We start from the raw sequence: 20130 nt of genomic DNA on the forward strand, positions 1-20130 counted from the left end.
AAAGTAATTGCTTTTTAATACAAAACTCATGTAATTTCCTTGTAATTGGCGCTTAATCCCATTTTGGAAAGAACCACTATAAACACAGCTATTTAACATAACACAGCTATCTACGACTCGAACTTCTGATTAGGAGGAAATAATCTGGCATCAATTAATCTACACACTTGGTGGTTGAAACAATATTTTTTAAATTAATATAAATATTTTACTTTTTTTTTTCCTTTCCCTTTTCAAGTTAGACATTTCGTGAACGTCTAACGTACATGCTTACACATTTGATTTATTCAGTAGATTACACATTTGATGGTCACCTCCATAATAAAAATGGAGTATATCGTTGGCAAGCTGTTACAACGTCTTTTCCCGTTGTATTTGACGTCTAAGGATAAACGTTTCTATAATTGACTTCGAATCCCATTGGTAAATAAAATATAACTTTATGCATGCTAGTCTTCATTGGTTTCTCTCAGGTAATCAATTTTCATTGGTAATCTATAGTTTGAACTAATCTATCTCCATTTAAAATCATAAAACAAGTTTATCTGTTAAAAAAGACTGATTAAACTTGGTTGTTGGAACGTGCCAGACAATCTCTTATGTGAAATCAAATGCTTGGTAAAGGGTTTGCGTATGGAACCATTGAATTATTCAAACTATAATTGTTTATCTAAACATGACATAATTGAATAGAAGGTTTTAGTTTCAACTAATCCTAGTACGGCAACTTTAAAACGAGAAGCTTATGAAGAAAACCATTATGGTTCGGTAAGAGAAGCACATAATCAATCATATGGCCATTAACAAAACAGAGATTTGCATGAAGGCTACCACAAGTAATAAACGTTCCCTTTTACACTTAGAGAACTTGACACTCCCTTCGGTATGTTTACTATTATACTATACAATTCATTCTCCATAGTTTCAGTCTAAATCTTAATATCTGTCTCCTGTCATTAGATTGTTCGTTCCTATTCCATGAATGTTTGTTAATCCAATTCTATTCCACACAATTGTTTCAATTTTTCAGAATAAGCTATTATTGTCATAATCAAAAGTTTTAACTCAGATGAACGGTGTGTGTGAGTTGTTGTAATAAACTCTCTTATATCTGAGTTCAATTCTTACTAATCAAAAGAAAAAAAAAAGTTATTATTGTAATATCAAAAATCACAAATTAGATGATTGTAGACATGCCAAGTTCACTGCTTTGTTTTGTAATGGTTGATGAACAGTTTCAGGTTGTAGTGATAGCAGCAAATATGGGGTGCAATGGGTGCAGAGGGAGAGTTTCCAGAGTTGTATCTAAAATAACTGGTAGGTTTTGAACTCTGCCTTGTCTTTTGTGGAGAAATGTAAAATTGTCATCCCAATTGGCTTCAAACTATCTTCAACCAAACCAAAGTCAAACCATATTTTTAACCACACACACACACACACATATATATATACACACATGGGGTAAACTAATCAATTGATCAAGTGTTACTTGTTTAGAAATCAGTCTCTTTATAAAAAATAAAGTGTTGTGATTTTACTACATATCTTTTGCAAACTTTACGAAGAAAATATTAAATGAAAAGTAAATATATTTAATGTCTTGAAAATTTATAATAAAAACAATACAATATCTTCTTTATCTAATGAGTAAGAGCATTAGTTAGAAATTATAAAAGATTTAATTAGAATTATTTTCAAAAGAATAACTTCACATAAGAACTAATTCCTAAATGAATCTCAAAAGTCAAAAGACCAAATGGTTTGTTTATAACTCATTAATATAAAAAAAAAAGTGTGCTATTTTACTAACATATCTATGCCATGTCATCGAAGGAATATTCAAGAATCCATTGTTAAACTAAAATGAATTGTCATTGTGTTACAAAACTATTACTTGCAGGGTTGACAGAGTACACAGTTGATGTGCGCAAAAAAGAAGTAACTATTAAGGGAGATTTCATAGCAAATTGCAATTTCCAGAATGAAACCATTAGAAGAAACACCCTGCAGAGTGCGAACGATCCACCCAAGTCCCTGTCTACGTTTTTAACTCACTCAGACGAACATTAATCAAACAAACAAAAGGCTTATCCTAGTTACGAAGTTTAAATTATAAGGCTCTTTCATACCGCAAAGAAACAGAAGAGGCAGCCTAAGCATTCAAATTTATGCTACTTGATACCAGATTAATTCATTTATTTTATTCCAGTTTAGCCATTTTTGTGTAGGGAAAGAAAATGCCTCAACTGATTTTTCCTTATACCATCACATGCTCCTAAACACAACCAATTAAGAATTTAAAATACCATTAAAAGTGTTGTGGTATTTAATCAGGATTTTTAAATACTATAAATTAATCTTTTGATATTCAATTGAGATTTTAGAGATTTTCTATTGAAGACAACAAAATTTAATGGTATTCAATTAGAACTTTTTATAACTTATAAAAAATCTTTTGATATTAAAAAATATATAGTTATTTTTTAAGAAAGATTTCGATGAATTTCATTAGACTTTTTAATATAAAACATCAAACAATTTCATTCAAACCTTTCAGATTTTGTTAGACTTTTTTCTATCTTTTTTTATTGGTTATTAGACTTTCTTTTCTCTTATCACACATTTTCTTCTTTTTTTAATATTCTTCAAGATGCTTGTGGCATATATATATATTTCTCCTGTTATTTTGGAATAAAAAATGTCAAATATACCCCCCTCACTTTTTCCTTTGTTTTCTAAATTAAATGAATGTTTGTCTTATGTGCTAAGATTGACTATGTTTTTCTTTTATTGATTATGTCCATTACTTGCTTGATGCACTGTTTTCATTACTATTACTCTTAATTTTGTCATCCACATAAGTTAGTAACTCATTTTTCACCTTCACTACTTCCTTCTAGTATATGTTTATTGTTGCACCTCATTTGAATATGTCATTAAATTTATCATAGAATAATTATAGTAATTAAAAAAATCATAAAGTCAATGTATAATTTTAAATCTATTGTTCAAATCTAAAAATAAGAATGAGAAAATATTATTGTAAGAAAAATTAATATAGGAGGACATAAAGCTAGAATCAATAGTTATTAAAAAAATTTAAAAATATTTGTTGTTACGTTTTTTTATCTAAATCTCATCATTTTTATTATTTTTTCACTAACTCTTGTAATTTTAAATGAATTTTTAAAAATTTATATAATAATTTCAAATCTTATAAATCTATAAAATCCTTTCATCCAAACTATCATAAAAATCTTGTTAAAAAAAACTGATAAGTTATAATATTTCTATATAATCTTTAAAATTCACACGACTTTTTTCTATTAATTTTTTTAAAATTCTAATTCAATACATCCCCTCAACACAACTTCTACAAGGATTTTGTAGGCTTTGGCAATTTATTTTATGTATCTTGAGTTTTTAATTGGTTGTTTCTAATAAGCACTAAATTGCTCTCTTTTCCAATAGGTTTATTAGAAGTGATAACAAATAGATAAGAGGGGAATTAGAGAGGATGCATTCAATCAAATTGTGGATTTGCTTTGTTCTGAGATTGGCACTAGTTAATTAGACTTAAGGCAATATAATTTTAGCTTGGTTATTACATATTAGAAAGTAGAAAGAACTGGTCGCGGTATAGACTACTATAGAGGACCGAGATAGTAACCATGATAAAATTGAGATCATAATTATATGTGAACTTTTTTGTTTCTCAAGGAGTTATTCAAATTCAAAGAAATCAATGTCAAATTAGACTCGGTAAAACAGATTCAAATTTACTAAAAAGATTATTGAAAAATATAACTAAAATTTGACACAATCAAATTGAATTATATTTTTCAGCTCATTCTGCTGTTAACGAACCAAGTTACATGTTGACACAGCTTGTTAAAGGATGAAGATGCTTTCAAAGAGTGTTTGCTAGAGATAATTTAATATGGATTAATATATAGATAAAATGAATGTTATTCTAAATTGCTGAATTACCCTGCACTAAAAAAAATGAGTGATAATATACACATCTAAATCTGATAACGCAAACGAAAGGCTGTGTGAGCATTTCATTATAATAACTTTGCGGATCATCTACAGTAACGAAAGAACCTACGTTATAACAGTTATAAAATAGGATACGTTTCACGCCAATACTTGAAAGAAAACCCTAGTAAAAAAGACCAAAAAACTATATTCTATCATCTAAAGGTCATTCTTGACATGAAAAGACGATAGAGAGAGAGTCCATGAAGAATGATGTTATTCGTGGTCATCATTGACAACTTGACATTACCATGTAGTCACCAGACGAACCACAAAAAGAAGAAACAAGAAGCTTCCCCTCTTAAGTTACAAAAAGAATGCATGTTACGAAAGTATGAGTCAGTTCACAATATGATTAACCACCAGACCCACAACTTCCCCTAATGTTTTCTACTTCCAAAATGTTATCCACCCAAAGAAAAGAAATAGCAAAAATAAAAAGAAAAACCAACATCTGCTGAATTGATCTATTTTAACTTTCCTCATAATTGCTTGAATAGTCAGGAACAAAGAAACTAAGATCGAAAACTATGGTGAAAGATTGAATCGCAGAAATGCTTAGGTTGTCTTCATGAGATACCCCATAATTATGCCAAGCAAGCCAATTAATACGACAATGACAAATGAGACTCCACCACGACTTTTGTTGCCTTCCCTCTTCAGTAGCTCCTACAGGTAGTAAAATTATTGCATTAGGTGTTCCATTACACGTCCAAAGCCGACAATAGTATATAATCCAATACAACGGTTGCAGAATATAAAAAGGCACTTGCTTTAATACTAATGAAATCATACTCCATTTTTCTAACGAAAACACATTCAGTCACAATTCAGGCTAAAATCCTGGAAGACTGTTGTTTCAACATAAAATGATAGGAAAGTAACTGACAGGAAGAGTTGCATTTCTAGCAGATTGCAGAGGAGAAAAGAACTATTTAACACAACCTAGGGTAGTCTTAGCTATGAATTAATATGAAACAACATGAAACACAAATAACAATCATGTCCATCACAAATGTTCATAAAACTGAACTCACATGCTGATGCAGAAAATCTACGTTCATCAGCTTTCCTAACACCAAATAATTGAACCTCACAAACACCAACCAATGTCATGAAAAAGAACAAGACATATTGAATACCCAAAAAATATTTTTCACAAAGAAAACAAGAGCATGGTTCTATTTAAGTCATTCTCCTCAAGTTACCTTGAGAAGACCTGACACTTTTTCCCCACATCTAACACAGAAAATCATTTGTTTGCAGTTACTTTTTAGTTCAAGCACGATTTCAAAATAAATATTTAGAAAGTATATCCGATGATGTTTCAGAGACTGAGACAATATAAAAACATAATATCCAAGGCAACCACCACAATTAGAAGCAGAATCATTCTCTTTCTATAGAAGGGAGCTCATATTCCAGATTAAAATCCTCCATCACCAAAAGGAAAATAAATATAGATTAGACAAATAAGTAAATAAAATTATCAATGACATACTGTAAATTCTCACCAGTTCCTGGCAGAGCTTGCTATTTTGTTGAATTGCATTATTCTTTTCTTCAGTCAGCCTTGAGATAAGAGCTCTAGCCTGCAACAAAGCAACTATAATCAAAATAAAGTTGCAAAACAATACCAACTCTAGAAGTTACAGGCTGGAGCAAAGTTACAGCGCATGAACCAAAAAGAAGAGTTTAAATACAATGGGTCCATTTTGTAATGGATTAGAAGGGAATGAGAGTGGCATGTTGTTAACGAATATATACACACACATAAACACCACATTACGGAGTAGGGAGTAATAATAATTTAAGATTTGTGTCTTGGATTGCATTTTAAGTTGTTTCTCATTTTAGCAAGCAACTATAATCAAATAAGTTGTAAAACAATACCAACTCTAGAAGTTACAGGCTGGAGCAAAGTTACAGCACATGAACCAAAAAGAAGAGTTTAAATACAATGGGTCCATTTTGTAGTGAATTAGAAGGGAATGAGAGTGGCATGTTGTTAATGAATATATACACACACATAAACACCACATTATGGAGTAGGGAGTAATAATAATTTAAGATTTGTGTCTTGGATTGCATTTTAAGTTGTTTCTCATTTTAGTTGCAAAAACTATAAGCCTGATCACTTCTATATTTGTAGTTATATTATTTCAGATTCAAATAGAAGCTAGAATTGCATGATCCAATCACTGGTAATTTCAACTAAAGATAACAAAAGTAGAAAGAATGAAAACATACTACTAGCGTACCCCATTGCCCAGAGGCTCTTCGCTATGCGAAGGTATGAGGGAGGGATATTGTACGCAGCCTTACCCTTGCATATGCAAAGAGGCTGTTTCTGGATTCGAACCCATGACCAACAAGTCACCAAGGCACAACTTTACCGCTGTACCAGGGCTCGCCCTCAGAAAGAATGAAAACATATTCAGTTAAAATATAGCACTGGGCTTTGAGTTGTAACAATAAAAACTGCCACTTTGTTGTTCAAATTTGTTATTCATGACATACTGGAGCCATCCCAGTGGTAAATTTCTTTGAGTATCCTCAATGGAACGCATGGGGGAAGGTGTGAAAGACATCCTAGGATTAGAAAGAAGCTTGAGGAGGAGGGATAAAAATGGTTTTATTTTTTATTAATTGAATTTTTAAAATAAAATATTTATCATTTAATCCTTAATTTTATTCTATTTATTCATCAATGACATGCCACTCTCAGTCACTTCTGATCAATTCTAGAATAGATCAGCACCCCTATCATTAAAAGAAAAATAATAAACACAAATATCTTCTCCTTTTGTTTGTCATTTCTTTTTTGTCAATCTAAGATTGATAAGTCATGCATTAAATTAAAAGTCATTCTTGTTAACACTCGAAAACATATCCATCAGCATTGAATGGTTTGCATTATGTATCTATGTTCCTTCATATTAAATGGTTTGCTTCGAAAGTTCAAAATCAATAAAAACTGTGAATAGCTTCAGATGAAAATAAGAAAATAAGGTTTTTTGAAACTCTATCAAAAAAACAATTTACTACCAACCAATGAATCTGTGTAAGAGCAAGAAATCTCTAAAGCCTCAATTTACTACAGTTGTTAAAACCTTCAATTTACAAAAAAGGCATTGCAAACCCTTAAATACAACTCTTGGCATTAGAATTTTCTTCTAACTGATATGGCTCCAAGTGAGACCATGATATTGGTTTTGTAATAACTTATATTAAAAAAAGTCTAGAACTTTCTACTTTACCTCTGCAGATCTGTCTTGAGATTCAGGTCGCTCAGTAAATCCTCTTGCCGCCTGAAATACACAAGCAAAAGCATCCCAATTTATATCCTCAGAATTTTAAGGGGTAAGACGAAGGTTTTCCTAAAACAGAATAATTTAAGAACCCACTTGTGTGAAGTCAGAACCATTGGCATTTCCATTCTCTGAAACAGAACCTCTAGGTGAGGATCCTTCCTCCGAACCTTCTGGGACTGGAGACGGTGGTTGAGGTGGAGAAACATACAGCACTCTCAATTTGCACTCCTCAACCACATGCCCTGCCTCCTTGTTGAACTAGACAACAATACCAATTGCACAACAAATCTTTATAATTTCATACAACAAACACAAATCAAATGAAAACGCAAAAGCAAGTAGCACAACACATATACCATGTCTGCAGTGATATCCTTCGGACTGGTACCATCAACAGTTTTTACACTCTGAAGAAGAAACTTATCCTTGCATTGCATATCAGCAGGAGCCTCTTTTTGCGCTTGCATGGTAACTTCCATTCACACACACAAAAAAAGTCCCCAATTCATTACTCGGCCATAAAGCATAACTACCAATTTTTTTTTTTAAAAAAAAAAGGTAGAAAAATGGATTCAGAATAACCATATTAGTACCGATAACATCACACGTAGATCGAGGCGTGACAACCCCAGTGTTCGGACGAACACAATACTTCTTCGGATTGGTTGTTTTCACCTGAAAAACAAACACGCAAAATTTTCCAAACTTATCTCACAAACACTGCAAAAAAAAGTGCCGTTTCAATCCTACATTACGCTAACTTGACACGGTTAAATGAAAAATCACCAGATCTCAAAACAGAAGCAGAAAAACAAAATCCACGATCGAACTAATTAAAAACAAAGGCGCAAAAGAGAGAATTAGGAAACCAAAATAAATTAAAATTACCTTGAAGGCTACATAGCTATCGGTCTTATTGGACAATTGAAGAGAACATGAGATCTGCTTCTTCAGCTCAACTAAAAGAAGAATAAAATATGGAAATGAGAGAGGTGCGATGGAAACCCTAGAATTAGAATAAAAGAAGAAGAGAAGGGAAAATGGAAACTCACAGGGGAACTTGAGTTCGAGAGGTTCGATGTTGAGAAGCTCCCCAGTGCTCATGTTCGAGATCTATCGATCGAGACGAGATCCAGAGGAATTGGAATTGTGTGAGAGATCACAGGGGATTCGCTTTTCTTCTCTCTTTTTTCTCTTTGTGGTGGAGAAAGTGGCAGTATCAAAGTGCGTTCAAAGTTGGACACGCACACACCGAATAACAAAGAGTTTTGGAATTCAGTACCCACTCTACTCGCTACCAAACCTATACAAATATATAAAATTAAAAGTTTTTAATTAAGTTTTTGCTGACTTAAAATATAGTTTATTTTTAGGCTATTATTTAATATTTATTTTTTTCTAATCAAATATTTTTAAAAAATTCAGTTTCATCTTATTAGCACATGTCATTAGTCGTTTTTCATTTTAAGTAATAATTTAAAAATGATTAATTTTTTAGATATAAAAAACTTGTTTAAATCATAATATACTTTTCAAGACCCACAAAATATATGTGACATCCTACATCACACTCCAAGACGATACGTGTTAATCCTCCACGTCAGTCCTGCAACAGGAGTGCAGATACTAGATCCATTAGCGGCCACACTCCCCCAACTAACAGGTTATTCTAACCTATTAATATTCAAATATATTTGAATATTTTTATTTATTGGCAGGTAACTAATTATCTACAAAGTTGCACATTATTTATAAGGTATAATTATCTTCTAGCTTTTATATATAAGCTAACTTTTATCTATAAGCTACCATTTACATCTGCAAAGGCTATAATAATCCCTACAAACAACCTGCAATTATGCTTCACTCCTATAAATACCAGGTTTCATCAAATTCTCAAATACATTTGCTCACATCTCGAGCTTACGCATACTTGCTCTCATACGCATATACTTGCTTATTTCTCCAAACTCATATTCTTACTTGAGCATCAGAATCATTTGTTCTGCATGTCCCACATCTTGTCCTCTTGACAAAGGCACCTCTCGAAACTAGTGTGTGAAGTCCAGGAGCCCATTTCGGTCTCGTTCTGCATGTCCCACATCTTGTCCTCTTGACAAAGGCACCTCTCGAAACTAGTGTGTGAAGTCCAGGAGCCCATTTCAGCCTCATCCCCCCTAACGGTACTAGCTCCAGATTTTGGTAAGAACACATATATAATTGATGTTTTACGATCTATGATCAATGTATACATGTAACATGTTATATCTTCCCCTACCCTTCTTTCACTATTTTGTGGACCTAAAATATATATCTCACCATTTATTCTTGTTGGTTCTCTTTTAGTTTTGTCTAGATATTAAATGTACGCATCTTATTATTCATGGCTGGCTTCAATCCACAAGATAAGAAACTAATCCTATTTGTAATTGTCGTCAAGAAAATTTTACGTACGACAAAAATCAAATACAAATTTTTTCTCTAAATAAATGATTTTCACTTATTCCAGCTTAATTAAACCTAACAGGCAATAATATATAAATACATGTGTATATTTAATGGTTTTTTTCCTTTATTTAATAAGATGTGCCAACAAAAAAAAGTAATTATAATTAAATTAACATGATTTTGACAATTCGTTTGCAAAACTTTCATATTGACCCTTCAATAATAAATCGAAGGTGATGAATTCGATTTCCAAAAGTGTAAGTTTGAAAAAAAAACTTGACGACTCAGCAGCCAGAGTGCAGAGTTTTCGAAATGAACTATAAGTAGATAAATATTAATTAAATAGGTTGTGGCCTTTAAAGACAAAGAAAGCTGCTTTATGGTACCAGTACGCCATTTTTCTTTTTCATGTATTATTCATGTTCATCATTTATAGTTTTCAGCGTTCACAAATGCTCCTATAATTTCAAGTCTAAATCATAATTCATAAGAAATCACAATATTTTTTTTACCCCTATGAATTAAATTAAATACGATATTAAAAAATTTATAACAAGACTCAAATAATTGAGTAGACCTCTTTAGTAGAAATCACAATATCTTACTGGTTTAGTTCAGTTGTTTATACTGTTCAAATAATATATGTCAATTCATGACCTGTTATCTTTTACTATATTCGTTTACTGGAAAAATTTTCAATAAATCTAAATTCGTATATAAATTAATGTGAGAATGACATGTCATGTCAATAGTCTAATATGCTAGGTGGAACTCAATTAATAATTTTAGAAAACATTTGATCTCAGCTTTGACATAATGCAATCAAACTGGATGGATGATAATCACAAGAACATCTAATATATAATTAAGAGTAATTATATTAATTGGTCTAAATGGGATAAAGCTTTAATTTTAGAAAGGAAAATTTAAATCATTAAGAATAATTAAATATAATGATGAAAATTTGCATCCATTCCGATGAATCATAAACTAAACAGAAACAGATTATATAATGATTGAATTTTTTTGTTTATGTATACTTTTTTTTAGTTTAATAGTTATATATTAGTAATGTAAAATAATTTTATAATGTGAATTACTCATAAAATTATTGTTAATATGACAATATAAAATATTTTTATTTAAAATAATTATTATAAAAATTAATAAACTTATCTTATAAAGTTACTTGTAACTAGTATTATTGTACGGTCTTTCTTTCACTTTTTTTATAGCAGGAAAAAAATCAAACATCTAACAACTATAATGAAATCTCAGATTATCGGTTGTTCATTTTGTATGAAAAATTTGAATTACACTCTTCAAAGAAAATATTTTAAAAATAATTTTTTCTCATTAATTCATTCAGTTTTTATTATGTTAAACAAATAATGCTATTTTTTTAACACTATAATCTAAATTTACTTATATTTTAAGTTTTGATATAATATAAAAAAATTAAAATATATTTTTAAAAATATATATTTTAACATTATTGTATTTATTTAATTGCAATAAAATTTAATTTTTTAAATTTTTTATATATAATATATATATATATATATATACATAATAAAAATTATGTTTCTTGATTCAAATAATTTTTTGTATAATTTTCCTAAATTTTAAATTCTATACCTCTTGAATTTATTATTTCCTCTAATTTGTCTTGTTTGTAAATGTTACAACCAATGCAATGTACAATAAAAAAAAAACTGCTCTGTGATAAAAATCATGCAATCAAGAAACGATAATGTTATCTTTATTTTTTTTTTCTCTCAAATTTCTCTTCTAACTAGGTATCACAAATTCTAGAGTTTAGTCGACAAAATAAGGAAAATATGCTTAAATTAATTTGTTCTATCATTTGGAACTCGTATGAAACGATAATAGACTGATTTATTTATTCAAAACAAAAGTTATTTAAGTCTTTATTTATTTATAGAAATATTTCATTTCATTATATATGGAAATATTATTGCTCTTGGATGGATTAGCAAGAGAATCTCGCACGCTTTCTTAGGTATCTCCGTCTCCCTTTGCTAGAAAACCTGGAGTCTGTAGGTGCCACTGCTTTGCAGCAACCTTTTGGCATTTATGAAGTTCCCAACGTGTTTGGTAGGGGCCACAATTAATTCACCTTTAATCCTGCTCAATATCGTTATTAACTTATTATTAGTACAAAAAACGCAGTCTCACCCACAAAGTTAATTGTGACGAAAGTATTAGTCGAAAAAAAATTATCTCTTCTGTCGAGAGGATCCTTGTTTCTGCTTATCCTATAAAATCTGTTTGAAGGGGTGTCTAAGAGGAGGTACTTATAAAAAGTACTCCAAACTTTTAAATGAAATTTTGATTTTGAGTAATAAATAACATAATAAATACATAGAATAGAATGAAGAATAGTTTTTACTTTATCATCTCTTTTTATTTATATAAATCTTATTCGACCTTACTCCTTAGGCTTTCAAGTGTAAATTCTCATCTAAATAATTCAACTCTCAAATAAGATTAGGCATCTAATTCCACGCTTTGCCTATGATTTTAACTGCTTTGTCCTTATTTAGGTTGGATAGGTACTCGGCTATCTTAGCTGAATATCTATCTCATATATTTGCTATATTAATATTCTTGTGTTTTTTCTACTGATTGAAAGACGTAATCCAATTAAATCTTTAGTAGTTAAAATAAGATAAATGTGAAAAATTAGAATATTAATTAGGGTGTATGTAAAATAATAATGTAAATTGATAATACGTTTGGTTCTCAGTGTACTTTATGTTGTTTCACTGTTGATTATCACGATCAATAATAAATTATAAACTAATCAATCATTCACTAATCACGATTTATAAATATATATGATTATGAACAAATTGTCTAAGATGTAAAAATTCACTGTCTTCAAAGATTTATCCATCACGTGATGTGCAAGTTCTCTAGGATACAACAAAGTTCATCCTAAGAATAATTTAGGACAACTAATTCTCTAAGTTTAGAATTTAAAGCCAAAAAATCGAAGATTAAATATTCACGTCTTTGATCATTACACCAACTTCCTTGATCATGCTACCTGTTTGTTAAGCACACAATTAATCAATCTAAGTATTTGTCAGTTATTATCAGTGCTTAATAACAAAGCATCTTTTTCCCCAACTCAATTATAATAAGTGCTCAATAAAGGATTGGGCTGGCTCTGGATGACTGAGTCTCTATAAGATAACATTAAAGGAAAAACCAAGAAAAGTAAGGAGACACCTTAATGATGTACTATTATTAAAGAAAGGGGTAAAAGTTTTACCAAAACCAGTGATAAACCGGATAATTTGCTCTTCCTTTTATAATACTTTAGCCTTTAAGGACCAGGCCAATAATTTTCATAATATAATGCATGCATCTACGGGCAGATCAATGATTGCATTGGTAGGTTTTAACATAACCTCTCAATTAAGTCTTGACCAAGTAGAAACTAGACCAGTAGATTCAATTTCCACGTGTTAATGTACTCTCTCTTAGTCTCTTCCAAAAGAATAATGCCTAAATACCAAGGGTATATATATGGTCATAACAAGCGACAAGAAGAAAGGTTATACTATCTCTTTGGCTTCTTTTCACATTTTTCTTTTGTTGTGGACAGTACTAAGGATTTAACCAACCAAGCATATTGAACGGTTGATTAAAAAACATGGGAAATCTGGAAAGATATATAAAATCACAAAATAGATTAGATCACAGGATCAATGATCCATATTCTGCCAAATTAAGGAACAGGTGGGGTTGCGGATACCACACAAAATTTTTCAAGAGGAACTGTTTTATAAGTAACTTTTATGTCTTTGGCAATTGTGTGATGTGAACTAGACTATCAGCCTAAGGACATTCCATACGACATTATTTTAGCTTTCTTTAAACATTATGAAAATGACTCTTTCAACATTATATGATGTACCGGATTTAAGTCTCTCTCTTTAAAAAAAAATCATGATCCGTTTCTGTAACAATAGCACTCCCCACCCCCCCCTCCCCCTAACATTATGTTGCTTATTATGCGCCACAAAGCCACTTTTTGTCTTTCTCTTTTTCTTTTCTTAGTTAGTCCATAGAGTCAATCTTCTTCTATAAAACCTGTGCTTATTATTATTATTTTTCTTTCTGAACAGCCACCATAAAGAGAAAGGAAAAGGGGAAAGAATTTCGCAATATTATTTTATTATATTGTTGAGCTCAACATCTTGGCATCAAGCATAAAGCATTTTTTATTGTTTTATTTTAATTGTGAAAATTGTATCTATTTCTCGAAAGAAAAATAATTTGAAGATAATAATAAAAAATTTACTGAATGATTTAATTAACAAATAAATATTTAAAGTGAGACATATAATCCATTTTCGATCATGAGTTGTTTTTGTTAAACAATCAAGTTCATAATTTTCAATTTAATAAAGAATTGTTTAATATTTAATGTAAATCACAATCATAATTTCAATAAATATGTTCATTTGAATTATAATAAGGTTGTAATTCATAAGATAATAGAATAACTTTTAATAAAAGTATTTTCGATTTAGTAATTAGTTTGTAAGTAATTTTGATAATAATAAGAAATAGGAATTGAAAAAATCAAGTTTTGAGAAGAAATGAGGATTAGAAAAAATAAGATTTAGAAATGTGTAGTAAAATAAATAAACATGAATTTATAAAAGTTGAAAAATTGAATACATATACGATGACCTCCTGAAACTTTTTCAATTTTGATGGTAGGCGTGTTGGTGTTTTAAAGAATTAAGTGATTGTGCATCAACTTCTCAAAATTATCGGTCGGTAGTTTTATTTATAGATTTACAAGACTAATGATTGAATTATATGATTTCGACACATGTACAAAGACATTCCTATATACAATGGTCTAATGTTTTTTCACGTAACTTCTCCACAACTACGCTAACTTTGGTACTTTGATTTGTCAAAAAATAATTTAATCTTTAACGCTTTCCAATCTCACATGCGTGAATGAAATTATCGAAATAAACAATTCCAATTGAAATAAGTTCTTTCTATTGTATAATCAAACTTTTATAATTTTTCTGTATTTTGCTTGTTTTTGAAGGATTTGCTCCATTCGTCTTTAAGTAATTCCATCCAAATTTGATTTTCATAACTTAATCAGAATTTACATACCAGATGTAACACTTTCTTTAAAATTGAAGGAATTAAATGAAAACACACCTTGATGTCTCCAAGAGCAGCTTCTAAATCGATTTTTTTTTTTTTTTGTAATGCTAGCTTAAAAGCAAAGTGTGTTTCCGTGTTTGTTGTCTCAAATTAAACTTATACCAAAGTCATATACTCATTTGTTTTGGATGTCTACATCATATCCATTTCATTACGTCAGGCAATGGTGCCCAGATAATAAGTAGAATACAGGTTGTGTATAGTGTATACACCTCCAAAAATGAACAATTCCATCTGAAATGGCCTCCCAGATTAAATAACTTCTGTAAACAATTTCTAGACTACAAATGAAAATATAGAAACCAGTTGCATTCAAAACCGTGTCATTCGTATAAGGTAAATGTGCCTTAGTTGACCAAAACCATTTCTAACACTTCTAGATTGTTCCAAGCCCTCTATCTCTCATCAGGAGCCTCCATATATAATCAGAACACGTTTACCACCCAGAAAATTTGTCAAATTGTTGAGAATAATCAGACAATCAAATCTACTACCTTCATTATAAAATATGCAGTACCGTTCAGAAACATTCACTTGCATATTATTTTATTCAATGACAACAAATCATAAAGCAGAAAATAGAAGATTCTACCGTTTTACTAAATTTATAATCTAAAATGCAATTACATGCATCAGAATTTTAGGCCTTCCTTCTGCCACCATCGGTTGCAAACAATATTACCTATTATGTTGTAATCTTATTTCACTTCTGTTGCGAACATTAGACATAAAGTTATAAGCATTAGGGTTTTTGTGTTCGTTTGTCGCGAATATGAACATGTCCCATATGCTATAATTATGCTTACCTAGCTCATTCACGTTTTGAACTTTAGGCCTGAAGTTAACACGACCCTTTTGTCACCATCCGTTGGAACCAGTTCCTATAAGTGAAGTCATTTTACCTAATATTTGTAGCCTCAACCTCAAGCAGCACACTCAGATAATTAGAATCCAACACCTTGAGCAGCAATCTTGCATTTATGTTCAACATAAATAGGGATTAGGGACTTCGAATTCAGAGTGATACAAGCAGGAGATAGTATGGATTGAATAAAATAATATATGTGCATGTGCATATATACATATTAAAGTGGACTAGAGCTTCTTAAAGTATGGATTTGGATGTCTCATGTTAGCAAATAGTAACATAATAATGTTATGAGAGAGAAATAAAAACAAAAATGAAGGATACAAGCAATGATAGGTCATACTATAAAACTATAATATGTATCTTTTTCTCTCGTTATTACATGTTAGAAATTTTAAGGGATTCTTATAAAATACAAATAATTATCTAAAATATATTATGTTAAATTATCAAAAAGAGTTTAGGAATATCTGAATCTATAATGATTGATCAAACAAATCCAAGCAAAATCTAAATCTGTAGGTAAATATTGGCTTCATAGTTCTTTCTCAACCGAAATCTCTTTATTCCTTAAAAGTAACGGGATAAGAGAAACTACATGTGACGATTAGGTATATTCGGGCCCATAGCCTTATCCTAATAGGGTTTCCATTATCCTCTTATGGATCAACACTGACATCTGTTAGTTTAAGTTCATGTCATCTGATTTAGTTGTTGTCCAACGGACTCACTTAATTTGATCACATAAAATAAAATTCACTAATGATAAATAACTAATATAATTGTATTATAATATTAGCTCAAATTAATTATTGGAATAAAAAATTTCAACAATTACATGACCAAAACTAAAAGCAATGATATAAATCAATCAACTATGCACGTGCCATGCACGAGGATAGCAATAGTTTGTTTGCTGTTGTGCACTTCTTGAATTTTCACTCCCTCTTTGTTATTATTATTATGAATCAAATTCAAGAGCAGTTGTGGCAGTGTGGCATGCCTTCCAAGTTCCAACAAAACTACGAAAACAAAGGGAGTTTTTCTTCTTCTTTACTGTGAGGTCTTGCCGTGGCCCAACTTCATGTTCGCACGTGGGCTGAGATCCATCAATGACGAGTTTTTTTTTATGTTCATGGCCCAATTGATGAAGAACTGAAATTACAAAATGAGCTTAAATTTGATTTCTTTTTCATGTGTTTTTCTCTTTTCCGTTATACAAAATGACACAGGGTTCCTTCATTAAAAAAAAAAAATAACTGCCCACCTATCCAAATATATTTATGGTGTGTTTGGATGGATGATTTTAGAATTTTAAACAATTTTAAATTATAAGAATGTCAATTCCTTAAATTGAAATTTCTCTATTTTTAAACTTTCTTGTTTGGATAAAAAAATAATATCCTTCATCTTCCAAATATTGTGTCTAGATAAAGCAATTAGATAAAATAATCAAATTCCTTCTAAAATTTTGCATTTGAATAAATAACTAATTTTCTTTCATTTATTAAATATTTTATTCAAAATAAAATAATTATTTACATTTACTTATAAATTTTATTATTCAAATAAATTGATGAGTTTTTTTTATAGTTATTTTATTTTGAATATATATTTTTTCTCTCCAATTATAAAGAAAAATATTTGTCTGATCATAAATTTTAACAAATCAAACTAACCGTGAGATTATGGTCAAATACTTACATGTCATTCTGCATATCAAGGTCAATGACAAAAAGCAAGACGTTTGATATGCAATCACTTTACAAAGGAGTAAGGGCGGTTCAATAGAATGTAAGATTTAAAGTAAAAATTGAGAGAAAAAAATACTTTTAAAAAAATAGTGATACGTGAGGTTTTTTGGTTAATAAATGCGATTTTTATTTTAAAAAATTAATAATAAATATTGATAGAACTAAAATTCAAATTTTAATTATTTTATTCCTAGCTCCACCATGCAAAAGAGGAGAGAGGTGCAGCAAGCATGAAGTATATTTTTCCTACACAAACAGAAGTCACATAAGCATATTGAGATCTCAACTAAACACGAATGTGAATGATGGTGGTCTGGTGGAGACCAACTGCAAGTTATAGCTATATATGCAATTCTTTTATTTTATATTTCAAATTAAATATGCAAAAAGAAAAATATACAAATTAATGGTAGTGTTATTGTTGTAACTTATAATATTAAGAAAAGCTTAACTAATAACATTTGGCAATCGGCAAAAAGAAAAATTATATCTAGATCATCTTTTATAATTATTTTTTATACACATATATACAGACAAAACGTGGGTAATGCAATGTTCAAAGATATGGATAAAGATGACATCATCAATTTGTCCATGAAATATTGTCTAAAATATCTAGGTGCTATACCCCTTGGGGTTTGGGGGCAAACTTTGATCTTATCCTTCTAAACTTATATTTATGATTAAGATGGTACGGCTGCATTCATGCCAACTATATATATATATATATATATATATATATATATATATATATATATATATATATATAACAGCCTGGACTTTGGCATTTCGGGGCGAGTCCAAAATTACCTTTCGGTGGGCGTTAAGTGAGATGAGTAAAGCATTGGTAGTTTTCTGTGGTGATAATATTTGAATATTCTAGTATAATAAACATTTCATCAATACTTTCAGTTTTTCTTTATTATTTTATCATCGCAATATCACATTATATTATCAATTAAATGTATAGACATCTAAGAGGTGTTTAAGAATAATTTTCCTTTTCTTATTGTCAAAATATAAAGAATAAAGCATGGGGAGGTTGACCTTGAAATAGTACTTAAAACTCATAACAGGCCACTTTTGGTGCTTTTAATATAATTTTTTATTGTGTAGATTATCAACAAAAAAATTGATTTTAATTAATAAATAGTTATAAGAGTATTTAAAGTATTGTATTTAAATTTTATCTATAAAATAAGCCTTCATGCTTAGGCTTGGAGTCTTCAATGAATACACGAGTGTAGTATTTTTTTTTTAAAAAAAAGAGAGTGATATATATGTACTAATTTTTACACTATTACTTAATTATAAATAATTATATATGATAAATTTATTAATTTTTATAATAAGTAATCTCTTCAAATACTTAGACTAGTTACTCCTTAAACAGAGCGCAGACATATGACTGAAACTGATTGTGCAACATCATGATTTGAATTATATAACTAGTTGAATCACGAGTTAAGCAAAAGGTATGGGATAGCATAAATTTTGGAGTGAAAGTGAAAGAATCTTGATTACTGTAGAAGAATGTCATCCAAAGCTACAGTGATAGCTGGTTAAGATAAGGCTTGTAGAAATGGTGGTTGTGGGACGGTGAACATTTTCATAACGTTACGATGGCAACCAATTGAGTAGAGCACAAAGACCCTGAGTTTCAAGACACAAAGTTGAGGACAAATGGAGAAAAAGGGTGGTCCCTGTTTTGTTTGTTGGGAAGTAATGCGACAAGAAAGTGGTTCTTAAGCAAGCTAGGACCAAATGTCAAAGTTGGTGTACATGCACCATGGAGCAGAGAACCGAAAGTGAGGCCCGTTGGCCCATAGGCCCTATTTGTTTCTTGAGGCCCATGACACACACAAGCCACACCTCCCCCATGGAGTAAACAATTTTAAAAGCGTCATGATATTCATCTGAGAAAAAGCGTCACGCGCAAAGTATCTAGAAGCACGCACACGTGTGGGGATTGGGGACAGCGAAGCTAGCTGTATCCAGACTTTCAAACAGCGGTAGTCAGCACCTCGTCAGCTTATCGGGACTTGGACCTTTACAGCCCTCACTCGCCAAAAATTTACATGAGATTAGCTAGGAATGGAACAAATAAGAGATGAGAAACAGGACTATAGTACCATCTTACATGTCTTCTAGGGGATTTCAAGATTTTTAAAAATTATGTGCAACTTTTTTAAAATTAGTTAAAGAAAGGCAAAAAATTTCAATTATGCATGTGTACAGTGTGTTTCATAATTATTGATAAAATTAATTTTTTAATAAAATTGGTTATGTAAAACTAATTTTAATTAAAATTGATTTTAAAATAATGTGATATATGTTTTTATAATAAAATTAAATTAAAAGTAAAATTTAGTATAGTATTTTGAATTCAATGTAAAAATTAGTTAAAATTATTTTTAACTCATAACCAATTTTAAATTCTATAATTAATTATGAATTATTTTATAACGTGAAA

The 20130-nt window shown here is 30.1% G+C and overlaps 2 protein-coding genes across 3 annotated transcripts; one reads left to right on the forward strand and one right to left on the reverse strand.

Annotated features, from left to right (window-relative positions):
- Positions 1-471: 471 nt before the first annotated feature.
- LOC100804630 (uncharacterized) lies at positions 472-3768 on the forward strand. Of its 2 annotated transcripts, none has more exons than XM_003549864.4 (3): positions 472-883; positions 1236-1317; positions 1901-3768. In XM_003549864.4, exons 1-3 carry the CDS (start codon positions 794-796, stop codon positions 2068-2070), a joined length of 342 nt encoding a protein of 113 aa, XP_003549912.1. In that variant the 5' UTR covers positions 472-793; the 3' UTR covers positions 2071-3768. The 2 variants fall into 2 exon arrangements, with proteins under 2 accessions (XP_003549912.1, XP_014625458.1); XM_014769972.3 differs by having other exon boundaries at positions 680-883; positions 1242-1317.
- Positions 3769-4241: 473 nt separating this feature from the next.
- LOC100805159 (vesicle-associated protein 1-2) lies at positions 4242-8644 on the reverse strand. The gene is made up of 8 exons (XM_003549865.5): positions 8408-8644; positions 8244-8314; positions 7949-8030; positions 7712-7827; positions 7449-7613; positions 7302-7352; positions 5556-5633; positions 4242-4710 (listed from the first exon to the last, which is right to left on the reverse strand). Exons 1-8 carry the CDS (start codon positions 8457-8459, stop codon positions 4600-4602), a joined length of 726 nt encoding a protein of 241 aa, XP_003549913.1. The 5' UTR covers positions 8460-8644; the 3' UTR covers positions 4242-4599.
- Positions 8645-20130: the final 11486 nt, after the last annotated feature.

Source organism: Glycine max, chromosome 17, assembly GCF_000004515.6.
Source record: "Glycine max cultivar Williams 82 chromosome 17, Glycine_max_v4.0, whole genome shotgun sequence".
In the NCBI taxonomy this organism is placed as follows: Eukaryota; Viridiplantae; Streptophyta; class Magnoliopsida; order Fabales; family Fabaceae; genus Glycine; species Glycine max.